This window comes from Peromyscus californicus, unplaced genomic scaffold (assembly GCF_007827085.1).
Source record: "Peromyscus californicus insignis strain IS unplaced genomic scaffold, ASM782708v3 Scaffold_13__1_contigs__length_99412109, whole genome shotgun sequence".
In the NCBI taxonomy this organism is placed as follows: Eukaryota; Metazoa; Chordata; class Mammalia; order Rodentia; family Cricetidae; genus Peromyscus; species Peromyscus californicus.
This window is the reverse complement of record NW_026294424.1, coordinates 90753278-90767370: the sequence shown is the minus strand read 5'-3', so window position 1 is coordinate 90767370 and position 14093 is coordinate 90753278. Positions and strand designations below refer to the sequence as shown.

The 14093-nt window shown below is 42.0% G+C and overlaps 1 protein-coding gene across 21 annotated transcripts in view; it reads left to right on the top strand.

Moving 5' to 3' along the window:
• Window positions 1-14093, top strand: part of Sec31a (SEC31 homolog A, COPII coat complex component) — a 59973-nt gene that overhangs the window by 2967 nt on the left and 42913 nt on the right. For 15 of the 21 annotated variants that reach the window (XM_052735478.1, XM_052735474.1, XM_052735471.1 and 12 more), the window contains exons 2-6: window positions 5255-5337; window positions 5966-6089; window positions 9858-10056; window positions 11443-11538; window positions 13303-13443. In XM_052735478.1, the coding sequence (XP_052591438.1) occupies window positions 5259-5337; window positions 5966-6089; window positions 9858-10056; window positions 11443-11538; window positions 13303-13443 (639 nt within the window). In that variant the 5' untranslated portion in view covers window positions 5255-5258. Of the gene's footprint in view, window positions 1-67; window positions 115-5254; window positions 5338-5965; window positions 6090-9857; window positions 10057-11442; window positions 11539-13302; window positions 13444-14093 lie in introns of all 21 variants that reach the window. The other 6 variants (XM_052735477.1, XM_052735473.1, XM_052735472.1 and 3 more) reach the window with 2 other exon arrangements.

Here is a 14093-nt window from a genome sequence, read left to right as displayed (position 1 = left end):
ATAGTTCTCGAGCACATAACACAGGGTTTTCTTTTCATAGCTGACACTGAAACTTTATTCTCTGCAGGTTAATAAGAGGAACCACTTTTTATTAGAACCTTGAGTTAGATACAGGTAAGATTGCTTTGAGTTCCTGCTTAGCCATTTTGTGCCCCTGTGGTTATCTCTGTGTTACACATTAACTGAACACTTAGAGTTAGGTAGCCTTTGTACCTTAGCTGTCAGAGATACTGTAATTCTAGTCAGGATTTTTTTTGGGGGGCGGGGATGGCGTTATTTGAGACAGGGTTTCTCTGTGTAGCCCTGGCTGTTCTGGATCTCACTCTGTTACCAGGCTAGACTTGAACTCACAGAGATATGCCTGCCTCTGCCCCACCAAGGACTAGGATTAAAGGTGGGCGCCACCACCACCTGACCCAAACACCAGCTTTTAAAAAATATAGATGTTTGGTTTTTTTCTTTTTAGAAATTACTATGAAGTTAGCCCCTCCCCCACCTTGGTGGTATTTTTCTTGGGTTTTTTTGTTTGTTTTTTTAACATATGAAGAGATCCTCTAAGTAGTTAAAAACTAAAAAAGTTTTATCTAGCTCTAGTCTTTTTAGCTTATCTAGGTCTGAGTACATTTGTTTCCTTTGAATATAAACATTAAAATTGAAGCAAACCTCTGTGTATTTTCTACATACCTCAGGTCACCCTAGGCAGACTCGAGGTTATTTATTTATTTTTTTTTGTTGTTTTTTGTTTTGTTTTGTTTTTTTTGTTTTTTCGAAACAGGGTTTCTCTGTGTAGCTCTGCGACTTTCCTGGATCTCACTCTGTAGACCAGGCTGGCCTCGAACTCACAGAGATCCACCTGTCTCTGCCTCCCGAGTGCTGGGATTAAAGGCGTGCGCCACCACCACCCAGCCTATTTATTTGTTTTTAATGTGCATAGGCTTCAGCATTTGTCCGGTTATGTGTATCACATGCATTCAGGAAACCCTTGGAGGCCGGAAGAAGGCATCAGACCTTCTGGAACTGAAGTTAGAGACAGTTGTGAGCTGCTGTGTGGGTGCTGGGAGCTGGACCTGGGTCTTCTGCATGAGTAGTAGGCACTTGGAATCACTGGGCCATTTCTCTAGACCCACCTTAATCTACCTTGAATCCCAGAAGGATAAGACTTACTACCTGATTGAAAACTGACATGATGATACTCAAAGCAGTTTGTAAAAAGGCAGATTGGAAAACGGATGAACAATATGTGCTAATGGGTTATAATAAAGTATCTTGTTAAAATGGGATGATATCATATTATAAAATGCCTAAAGTGTAACCCTGCTCATGTGAACAGTCATGAGCTTATTGAGATCCATGTGAACTGGATTTTCATAAATGAACTGGAACTTGAATTTTCTGTTAAAGATTAAGTCAATTGCCCAAAAGGAGGAAGAAGGCTCCTAAGAAGAAAATAGGTCCTATTTTTATTTTTTCCTTTTTTTCCCCTACAAAATCAGAATCTTTTTTTCACCTAGGATGATCTTTGGTATGGTATTTCCTCAGTCTTAGATAAAAAGGATTCTTACTGTTAAGACTGGGTCTCCTGGGTTCAATTCCCAGCACCCACATGGCAGCTCACAACTGTCTGTAACTCCTGTTCCAGGGCATCTGACACCCTCACACAGACAGACATGCAGGCAAAACACCAATGCACATAAAATACAAACAAATACAATATTAAAAAAAAAAAAAAAAAGACTGGGCTCATTAGGCAGCCCTGCTTGGCCTGGACTTTACTGTGTAGGTCAAACTGGCCTCAGACTAGCGAAGTTCTGTCTGCCTCTGCCTTTAGCACTAGAATTAAAGGGATATGCCACCACGTCTAGGGCACCGCTCTCCCTTTCATATGGAGACATGAGCCCAGAGCTTTCACAGGCTGGCCACTGGTTCTCTAGCAGTGAGCCAATTCCACTGCCTGCCTAGTGTGTGCATGTGTGCGGGTACATATGTGTGTGCTGACTGATGAGTGCTCCTGTGTGGTATGAGTGGAGGCTAGAGGTCAGTGGTGCGTTCCTTTGTCTGTTGCTCTTCACCTTGACTTTTTTAAGACAGGAAACCTGTCTTATTGAACCTACCTGGATCCTTCTGTCTCATGCCAAATGCTAGGATACAAGAATGCAGTCTCTTTACTTTTCGTTTTGAGACAGGGTCTCACCAGGTTGCCCAGGCTGGCCTGGAACTCATTCTGTAACCCAGGATAGACTTGGATCTGTGATCCATTCTTCCTTCCTTCCTTTTCTTCCTGAAAAGCTAGAATTACAGCTCAGGTATGTCAAAACACTCATCTATGTGCAGCACACTTTATTTGAGTCTATAATACATGTTATCCTGTTTAAAACTCATCCTGTCCCATGAGGTCACCCTTAATTAATTTATTTATTTATGTATGTATTTTTTGGTTTTTTAAGACAGGGTTTCTCTGTGTAGCCCTGGCTGTCCTAGAACATGTTCTGTAGACTGGGCTGACCTTGGACTCAGAGATCCTCCTGAGGTACTCATTTTTCAAGTGTAGAAGCCAGGGCTCAGGAAAGCTAAGCCGTGTCTAACAACATACCATATCTAATAGTAGCAGGGCCAGTGTCCAACGTCAGAGGTGACTGTTGATCAGGACTTTAACCATGTAGTACAAGAGTGCCGTCCCACTTTACCCAGCTTACATTCGCTTTGTTTTGTCTTGTTTTCTTTCAGGTTTTTGTTGTTGTTCTGTTTTTTGAGAGAAGGTCTCACTGTGTAGCCCTGGCTGGCCTGAAACTCATTATGTAGACCAGGCTATCCTTCCAGCTTTTGTAGCCTGGCTGGCCTGGCACTCCTGATCCTCCTGCTTCCAGTTGCCAAGTGTGGAGATTGCAGTCATGTGCCACTGTGCCCAGCTTACCTAGTACCCTTTCTAGAATGAAGTTCTTTCCTTTTTTGCTTGTTTTGAGGCAGGGTCTCATGTAGCTGAGCTGGCCTCACACTCGCTGTGTGATGACAGATGACCTTGAACTAGTCCTCCTCCTGCTCCGGCTTCCGTCACGCTGGTCTTGCAGGTGTGTGAGCTCATGCCTAGCTCCCAAAACGAGTGTCTGGTCCTCTTAGTTTACTGTGCATGGTAGGTGCAGTGCCATTGTTTCTTCTGGACAGTAATATTTTTATTTTAAATTTGTATGTGTGTGAATGCACGTGTGCAAGTGGAGTCAGGACAGTCTCTACCCCGTGTGTCACATGTGTCATGGGTGCCACGTGATTAGACTTGGGTTGTCGGTTTGGAGTCAGGCACCTTTACTCATTGAGCTATCTTGCCAGCCCTTTCTCAGTACTTTTTTTAAATCTAACATTTTTATTGTTGTTGTTGATTTGAAACAGGTCCCGTGTGCCTAGTCTAGCCAGGAAGTAGCTGAAACAGAATGTCCATGAACTTCTGATTGTCCAGTTTCTCTGGAGAGCTAAGGCTGTAGGACTGTGTGTGCCACCCCCCATGCCATGGGTAGAGGGCCTCTGCATGCCAGCTTGGCACTCTGCCACTCAGCTACATCCCATTGATGAGGATAGAAAAACTGAATAGCCAACTTACAGGCAGTTAGAAACAAGAGCTTGAATTTTGGAGGTAAACTTCTGAGTTCAGTCTTGGCTGTCTCTTTGGAGTTTGTACAAATCATCTAACTTTCTGCAGCTTAATTTTGCCATTTGTAAAATCCTCCAGTGGGCCTGGTCTCCAAAGCGAGTTCCAGGAAAGGCGCAAAGCTACACAGAGAAACCCTGTCTCGAAAAACAAAAAACAAAAAAACAAAAAAAAAAAAAATCCTCCAGTGGAAACTATTTGAAAGCATAACATTCAGTTCTGAAGCCCTGCTCTGGAAACTAATCAAAGGAACTTGATGCTCTGAAGAGTTAGGAAGCCGATGAGTGTTGAGAGCATTGATTTACCTGGCAGGGAAACAGGAGGGGTCGAAGGAGAAAGGAGGGTAGAAGTCCATAATGCAGGATTTGGATGTTCAAGCAGTAAGTGAAGAAGTGCAGAGTAGGAGATGGGAAAGTCTAGAGTTCTATTCTGCAGTGACTCGGAGTCAAGTCGGTCAGGAGAAATCTCAGCACATTTAGTGGTACAAAGGGAAATACTGACAGATAATGCTGTTGACTTAAGAGTGCAAGAGCAAGGGCGGTGGTGGCACACGCCTTTAATCCCAGCACTTGGGAGGCAGAGACAGGCGGATCTCTGTGAGTTCGAGGCCAGCCTGGTCTACAGAGTGAGATCCAGGAAAGGCGCAAAGCTACACAGAGAAACCCTGTCTCGAAAAACCAAAAAAAAAAAAAAAAAAAAGAGCGCAAGAGCAGCAGCAGGGTTATGTGAGCCAGGGCTGGAGAGATGGCTCCAAGGTGAGAGCACTGGCTGCTTTTGCAGGGACCCAGGTTCAGTTCCCAGCACTCAAAACCACCTCCAGCCCCAGTTGCAGTGGATCTTCTGCTGCCTTCTGGCCTCTGTGGGCAATGCACTCACGTGGTGCACAGACATATGTGCAGGCAAAACACCCATACACATAAAAATAACCTTCATTTGTGCAGCTAGCAGTTGGTGAGTTAATGAATAAAGAAACTGGGGATTAATGTCATTAAATAAAATCATTTAGAATTTCAAAGTTAGAACCAGAAATGTGTGGAAATGAAAATATAAAAGGTCTCAATTACAGAGAAATAATAGCTACCCAAAAAGAGCCATGGGATTAAAGGTGTGCACTGCCACTGCGGCCCGGCACACACACACACACACACACACACACACACACACACACACACACACACACATCCTTCTGGTGGGGTGGTTTTTTACAGGCTGATTTTTTTTTTAGCTGAGGACTGTACATTGAGCACCCTTAACTGAAGCATCTGAAGAGTTGCATATTTTGAAGCATTTTAGATTTTGTACCTAGGCATGTTGAGCTCTATAAAATATTCCAGGATCAGAGAAACTCCGAAATCTGAAGCATTTCTGGTCCCTGTCATTTCAGATAATGGGCACTCAACTATGTAATCCATAGAGAATTAGAGTAATGGAATATTTGTCCCAAAAATAGTCTAATATGGACATTTTATGTCTAATATTGGACATTTCCAACAATACATTTATATTATTGGTACTGGGGTATTAATATTTTAGTGATTCGTTCAGTATGTTTCTATGTATTTTTTAATATTCTGTGTTATATGCTCAGTATATTTCTCTGTAAAATGTTCATTTTAGCAGAATGAAGTTAAAGGAAATAGATCGTACAGCTATGCAGGCATGGAGCCCTGCCCAGAACCACCCCATTTACCTGGCCACAGGTAAGTTCAAAAGAGAAGACAATGTGGTTACCTAAGTCTATGCCTGCCTTCTTCTTTGTATGTTAAGCTTTAGTTCAAGCTTCATCTTCTCTGAAAAGTTTCTCCTTCTCCAGCAAGATACCTCCTTCCTCCCTGTACTAAATGTGGTAACCTTCCTGTGTTCACAGTGCTGTCCTTGATGGCACTGATCGTGTGTTACGTACATAGTATCTTTCCCAGTGCACAGGAATCAAGTTCATCTTTAGCCCACCAGAAGTTGGGACAGCAGATGACATAACAAAGAGTCTGAATGAATCATGAGCAAACTTGACAGAAGCACTTTAAATAAGAGCACTTTGTATAGGACTTAAAGCAGATACGGTGCATTATGGGACTGTTTGTCCAGAGAGATTCTAAGATAGCTACAGCCTTTAAATGTTACCTGTAAATACCTACTCTTGTAGACATCATCTCCCAGCCTTGGGCCAGAATTTTATTGCTGCAGTCACTTGGACATGCTCAGTGGCATATGTGTTTCAGCCACAGATGTATTCATGACAATTAAAGACATGCTTTTAGTTTCTCTTTCCTGCCACTTTCTGAGTCTTTTGTTTTGCATATGTAGTTACCATACATATATTTTCTGTAGGAACATCTGCTCAGCAGTTGGATGCAACGTTTAGTACCAATGCTTCCCTGGAGATATTTGAGTTAGACCTTTCAGACCCATCCTTGGATATGAAGTCTTGTGCTACTTTCTCCTCTGCTCACAGGTATGAGATTCAGCCTTAAGGCCATATTATTATTTAAGCATATGTTGTGGGCCAGGCGGTGGTGGCACAAGCCTTTAATCCCAGTACTTGGGAAAAAGAGCCAGGAGGATCTTTGTGAGTTCGAGGTCAGCCTGGCCTACAGAGTGAGTTCCAGGACAGGCACCAAAGCTACACAGAGAAACCCTGTCTCGAAAAAAACAAACAAACAAACAAACAAAAGGTATATGTTGTGGTAGATGGCTTTATTTTATTTTATTTTTTATTTTGAGGCAGGGTCTCCTGTAGCCCAGGTGGACCTGGAACTCCTGGTAGCCAAGAATGGCCTTGAAGTTCTGCTCCTCCTGCCTCTGTGTCCTGAGTGCTAGGGTTATGGGCAAGTGCCACCACTGCTGGTTTGTGTAGTGCCTGTGACGGAACCCAGGACTCTGCATGCTGGGCAAGCACTCTGCCAAATGAGCCACACCCCAGTCCTGTGGTCTACCTCTGTCTGTAGTTAGGATTGTTAAAACATTTAAGGAGTAATGCCAGTGACATGAAAAACTTGTGAAAAAGTGTACAAGTGCATTTTTGTGGAAGTAAAGTATTGATAAGTCCTGTTGAAGGTTTCATCGCTGTTATGTATAGTGTGGCCAGAAGTCTCCAACCCCTAACATCCTTCTTTTCTCAATGTAGGAGAGTTACTTGTTTGTCTCTTTTATCTTATAAAATGTAGGTATGACTAAAGAAGGGAGTATGTGTGTATTTTTATACACACACATAGTTTATATACACACAGGATCTCTCTGTGTAGTCTTGATTGTCCTATGTAGACTAGGCTGACCTTGAACTCACAGAAATCCTCCTGCCTCTACCTCCTTAGTCCTGGGATTTAAGGTGTTCATTACTGCTCCTGGCTACCATGCCTGGTTATTTATTATTTTATGGGAGTTTATGTGGGAAGGGGTATATGTGAAAGAGTGGACAACTTGTAGAAATTGGTTTTCAACTTCTACCATGTTGGTCCTGGGATCAAACTCACATTGTCAGGATTGGCAGCAAGTGCCTTCACTTTCTCAGTCATCTCTCTGGCCCACTCACGCTGTATTATATATAACGTAGAGAAAGTACACTCAATTTCAGCAGTGAAACAAACGGTGTATTTTTCAAGTTTTATGTGCATTGTTGTTTTGCCTGCATGTATGTCTGTGTGACGGTGTCAGAAGCCCTGAAACTGGAGTTAGAGACAGGTGTGAGCTGCATGTGGGTGCTGGGAATTGAACACAGATCCTCTGGAAGAGCAGCTAATGCTCTTGACTGCCGGGAGCCATCCCTGGTGGTGGACAGGTCCAACAGAGGATATAAGGAGGTGATGGGAGACAGAAGTGAGCCAGGCCATGGTGGTGGTGAGAATCATGCAGCCTGACTGACTAGCAGCCGGAGTGCTTCTTTATTTATACAGAATTTAGTTAGCAGGGATACATTCATGATGTTCCAAAACATAGATCATAACGTTTTTGCTATGGACATGTGTTTCACTTCCTTTTGCTCATCTTTTAATTATCATTAATAAACTATGACAAAACAGAATTATCATTTCCTATCATTTTCCCTCAAGTTTTGATATCATTGATAAACAGTTATCATAGTTTTTTAAATTTATTTAACTTTATTTATGTGCATTGGTGTGAAGATGTAAGATCTCCTGGAAATGGAATTACAGACAGTTGTGAGCTGCCATGTGGGTCCTCTGGAAGAGCAGTCAGTATTCTTAACCACTGAGCCATCTCTCCAGCTCCCAGAGTTATCATTTTTACTCATTAACCCAAAACCCAATTTTTAAGAATCTAGAGGTATATGACAGCCTGTTCTCAGGCTGGTAGCATTTGTGGCTACAAGGACTGTAGACCAAAACAAAATCTTCAAGCCAGCTTGGGCATATTGCCATGTCCCAAGCAGTGTCTTACTCTTTTTTTTTTTTTTTTTAATTTTTGGAGACAGAGTTTCTCTGTTTAACAGTCCTAGATGTCCTTGAACTCACTTTATAGACCAGGTTGCCCTCGAACTCACAGAGATTTGCCTGCCTCTGCGTCCCAAGTGCTGGGATTAAAGGCGTGCGCCACCACCGCCCGGCAACTCTTGGTGGTCAGAGTGCCCAAGAAAAAACCTCAGGCAAAGCTGCTGCGTTATTATTTAAATTCTGGCATAATACAATCTTTATATTTTATATCTTTATATGTCTAATCCTGGCATTCTGTTGTTCCTTGATCATAGGACACCACAGTGGCTCTGCATGTGTTAACTTTTCTAAGAAAGGGAGATCCTGACATCTCATTCTTTTATCATCTTTCCAATTCATTCTTTGTTCATCAATATAAGTCTCTGTGTAGGGCAGAGGTATCTGCCACGTAATTGCCTGAGTATGTATAGTGGGAAGAGGCTTGCAATCTGATCTGTGGCCCACTCCTCTAGCCCGCCGAATCTTGTTGACCTTTTTGAGTTTACTTTGTTTTGAATATCTTGTTCCTGCATAAGTATAGGGACAGATGTTTCAAGAATGTTTCATAGCCTCATAAAGAGACCTCTGGCTTCTTTTAAGTGTCACAACCTCCAAGGCAAAAGGAAGAACTTCAAGTAGATAAGGCTATCTCTCTAAAAGTGGGAGGGGTAGTATGTTCAGGACTTTCCTGGGGAACCTTAGAAGCAATACTCCTGGGAGAAAGCATAAATGATACATAAGAAATTTTCCATCAATCTAGTACCCACAAATTATATAAATATTAAAAGTCTCCCAAGTATGCAACAGGTGGAGATGAAAACCAAAAGTGGCATGGCAGCCATCCCGTAACTCAGCTTTGCTGGGTCTTTGTCAGGCAGCTGTGCTGGTCTTACGGCTTTTGCCATTCCCATCAGCTGTGGCGGTGCCACTTAACCGCTGAGCCTGTTTTGAGCAGGTTTTAAAGAGGTGTTCAGTCGATGAGAGTGTAGCCTGAGTCATGGAGCTCTGTGGGTCCTCTCATGCTTGCAGTTTCTCCCGTGATGAGATCCCAAGGTCCACTCTCGTCCCTAAGGTTTTCTACCCACTGTCTGTTTCAGGCCATATGCTTTCATTCCACATGAGGCCAGGGTCATTGTCCTCTACTAGAAATAAAACACGTAATTTTGAAACCATGTCTCTACTTAGAAAATTTCCAATGACTCCCTTAATACTTTTACTGTTCCTGTTCCTTGGGCTACATATTCATGAACACTTCTATACTCAAATGGAAAGTTTTCTTTTTCTTTATCTCTCTCTTTCTTGAGACAGGGTTTCTCTATGTAGTCCTGGCTGTCCTGGAACTCACTCTGTAGACCAGGCTGGCCTTGAATTCACAGAGATTCTCCTGCCTCTGCCTCCCGAGTGCTGGGATTAAATCATCTGGCCCAATGTTTTATTTTCTAAGAAAGCAGTTGATTAGCTCTGTTGTACAGGTGAACAAAATACGTTTTGGGATTATTAAGTAGCTTGCCCAGGGTTGCACAGTTTTTAAATGATAAAGTCCTTTTTAAGTTCAAGTAAACTTCTATACTATATTTTTCTGGAGAGTTTTCACTGTTTAGAGATCAGGTAATCAATATAAATACATAAGTAGACATTAAAATTCTATTTTACTGGGGATACAGTCAGCAGGAGTCAAAGAGAAAAAAGAAACCACAGTTTGTATTACATAGAAAGATATAGATGAAAATATAATTAAAAATATTTATACACTTATTTGACTCTAAGAATGAATTATTTATTTTCTCCTTAAGGTACCACAAGTTGATCTGGGGACCTCATAAGATGGATTCCAAAGGAGATATTTCTGGAGTTCTGATTGCAGGTGGAGAAAATGGAAACATTATTCTTTATGATCCTTCTAAAATCATAGCTGGAGACAAGGAAGTTGTGATTGCCCAAAAGGACAAGCATACTGGGCCAGTGAGAGCCTTGGATATAAACATTTTCCAGGTTTGACTTTGACATTCATTCATGATTTTTTTTTATTTGGTTTTGTTTTTTCCCCCCCATTCATGGTTCTTAAAATATTTGTTCTTCATTTGAAATAACTACTAGGCTTCAGTATTAGGAATGAAAGGTAAAGACTTATTCCTGTACAATTCAGAGTTCAGATTAGAAGCCGGGCATAGACATGGTGGCACACGCCTGTTACCTCAGCACTTGGGAGGTGCAGGCAAAAGGATCAGGAATTTGAGGCTAGCCTCAGCTACATAGTAAGTTCAAGACCCTGTCTCAAACAACAACAGAACCCCAGGGCACTGAGGAGCTAGCTGGATTGGTAAAGTGTTTACATTGTACGCGGAACACTTGGTTCAATCCTCAGGACCCTATGAAAGGGGTGGTTGGGGTGGCACACACTGCACCCGTGATCTCAGTCCTGAGGAGGTGGAGCCAGGAGCCCTGGGGCTCACTGGCCAGCTAGTCTAGCCTGTTTGGTGGGTTCCATGCCAGTGAGATCTTACCTCAGAGGAGGTGGACAGTGCTTCTGAGGGTGACATCTGAGGTAGGTCTCTGACCTCGTATGCACATGTGCACAGATGCATGAGCACCCACATTTCACATGATGGGGTACCCAACCAAACACGCACAAACAGATAATATCTGCCCTGAGCAGAGCTGAGACTGAAACTTTTAGCTGATAGGTTGGCTTATATTTATATTTAGAAGTTTAAAATGTCATGCCATCTGCCCGGACACCTTTAGATATTAGGAGCGCCAGACTTTGGAAACTTTAAAGCTTATGTTAGGTCAGCTCATAGCACCAGTTGATAAAAATTTATGAGCATGAAAAGTAGTCTATGAGGTCAGTTTGTGAAGCCCATTATTCTTGTACTTCTCACCACTTTTAGGATCGTTTTAACCCAATGAACTTGAAGTAGAAATCACCCGGAAATACTGTTCATTGTAACAAAACTATGTGCTCATGAGCTAGACGTATGTGAAAACAGCGGCAGGGTGCTGGCTGTGAGGTGCCCCGAGAAAGATGCAGTAGATGTAGGATGTAGTTGTAGGATCTGGGTGTCTTTGAGAGCAACTGCTTTTGTTCTATGGTCACAATTTCTTCCAGAGATGCACAACCACAAACATTGGTCCCTACATGGATAATGTGCTTGATTCTTTAACAGTTGAACCATGTAACTGCTCTTTTTTGTAATGTATTGCTTTAAAATAGTTTCATAAAAAGTTAACTTTGATGAAGAATTATGGATAATTAGGAAGCCAAACGTGATTGTTTTGAATCAGTAGAAAAACTCTATGTATTAAAGTCAACATTTTAGTTTTTAGTTATTCTGCGTTTTCAGTTATTTGTTATTTGAGTATTGTTTCTTTTTGCAGACCAATTTGGTGGCCTCTGGTGCTAATGAATCTGAAATCTACATTTGGGATCTAAACAATTTCGCAACTCCAATGACACCAGGAGCCAAAACACAGGTATAATATGAATTGTTGATCAGTGTAATCAAAGGAACCAAAATCCGTTCTTTTAAATGTATTTATGTTGATTTTAAGTTTTTTGAATGCAAACCAGTACTTACGTATCATTAATTTTCTATGGCATAGTAAAGTATTGATAACTATATTTCTCTTATAAGTTGGAGGCAGGAGGATTGCTTTGAGTTTGAAGTCAGCTTAAATATAGAATGAGACCTTATCTAAAATAAAATGTTGATAGGTGTGGTGGCACAGGCCTTTAACCCTGGCACTCAGCAGGCAGAGTCAGGCAGATCTCTGTGAGTTCAAGGCCAGTATGATCTACAGAGTGAGTTCCAGACCAGCTAGGGCTGCATAATGAGACAGTGTCTCAAAAAATAAAACCAAATGCAGTCTTTCTGCAAGGAAGGTATCAGTGATCTTTGAACAGTAAGTAGTCATTCATCACCTACCAACTGGCAGTATTTGTTGTACTAGGCCTGGAGAAGTCCGCAAACCAGACAGATGTTTGATAATTGTTTCACAGTGACAGTCTCGTTCTTCGATAAATAGTAGCGGTTTTATCAGTGTTCTGATTTACTAAATAAACTCACTCCTGTGTATTTCATGAAGACTGGGCAATAGCAGCTGCTCATTTTAAATTTCGCATTGTGTAGAGTCCCAGTTTTACTGGCCCTTGTAACTGCTCCTACCATTTTGAAGTCTTGAAAGGTAGCTTAATGATGGCCTATAGTTTACCACTTCTAAAAGCATTTTTTCCTGGTAGTCTAGCCTGCTGTTTTTGTCCGGCATAATTAGAGGTAGTACTCACCGGCCATCAGTCTTGTAGTTTGTGGTCTATCTTGCAACAACTACAAATAAAGAAATGGCTTGGTTTATAGCAAGAACTCAACACATGCTTGTTGGATGAGGCAACAATATTAAACAATAGAAAGTATTTGAAACTATGTAGAGTTGTGTTTTAAACAATATGGTACGTGTTGTGAATATATGAATAGAAAGGAAATTTGTGGAGAAATGGATCTAATTTTTAAGTAATAGATTTAAAAACAAACAAACAAAAAGGATTAGCCAGGCATGATGGTATATGCTTTTAACCCCAGACCTTGGGAAGCAGAGGCTGATGGATCTCTGTGAGTTCCAGGAGAACCAGAGCTACATAGTGAGGCCCTGTCTGTTTCAAAAAAAAAAAAAAAGAAAGAAAGAAAGAAAGAAAGAAAAAATTATAAATGAAGAATCAGAATTTATGATTAAATTTATCTTACCATGTAGCTCTGTCTGTCCCAAAACTCAGTATATAGACCTAGGCTGGCCCTGAACTCAGAAATTGGCCTGCCTCCAGCATGCTGGGATTAAAGGTGTGTGCCCCCACACCTGGCTTTATAATTAAATTTGAATGTAGTAATGTTCTAGTTACTTTCTGATGCTGTGATTAAACAGTACCCAAAGTCAACCTGAGGGAGGAAGGCCTATGTCACTTCCATGTCCCGGTCACAGTCTGTCACTGGGGAGAGCTTGCTTCCCCTGGCTTGGCTAGTTTCTTTCCTTCTATAGCCTAGACCCACCTGCCCAGGGCTGGTACCTCCCTCTATGTGCTGGGCACCCCCACATCAGTCAGCAGTCAGAAAGTGTTACACAGACACCCCTCCGAGCTGGCTCATGGAGGCAGTTCCTCAGTGAGGCTCTCCCAGTGACTCCAGTCTCTCGGGTTGACAGCTGACCAGCACAGCATGGCAGTGGTTTTAATGGTGTGTTCCTTTGTAGCCACCGGAGGACATCAGCTGCATCGCATGGAACAGGCAAGTTCAGCATATTTTAGCATCAGCCAGTCCCAGTGGCCGGGCAACCGTGTGGGATCTTAGGAAAAATGAGCCCATCATCAAAGTCAGTGACCACAGTAACAGGGTAAGTATAGGACTGACTTATGATAAACACAGTACTTCTACTGTAAGTGCCCTGGGGCTTGTTTCAAGAAATCAGATTTTTGTAAAATTAAAATCCTGTCTTTTATTAATCGGCTAATAGTGGGATGAATGCCCCTACCCTTCAGTACAGTAATTAAGTACCCAGTAAACCATGTTGGATATGTTTTTTATTTTCTAAGCATTGCATTTAGTAATTTCATGTGCCTCTGTGTGTGTGTGTGTGTGTGTGTGAGAGAGTGTGAGCACGTGTGCTATGAAGCACATGTTGAGTTCAGAGGACAGCTTTTGGGAATTGTTCAAACTCAGGTGTGGGGGGCTTAGTGGCAGGCACCTTTGCCCAGTGAGCCCTCTTGGTGGCCTGATTTTCTTTCCTCCTTCTCTCCTTCTCTCCCTTCTTCCTTCCTTTCTTCCTTCCTTCCTTCCTTCCTTCCTTCCTTCCTTCCTTCCTTCCTTCCTTTCTTTCTTTCTTTGTTTAAAACTTCAAAAATACTTTTATTACATTTATGGTGTTCTGGGTTTTTTTTTGTTGGTGGTGTGTGAGCATTCACACTCCATTGTGCACTGTGTGGTCCTTCAAGGACTTGGTTCTCCTTCTACCATGGGGATCCCAAACTTAAACTTAGGTCTCCA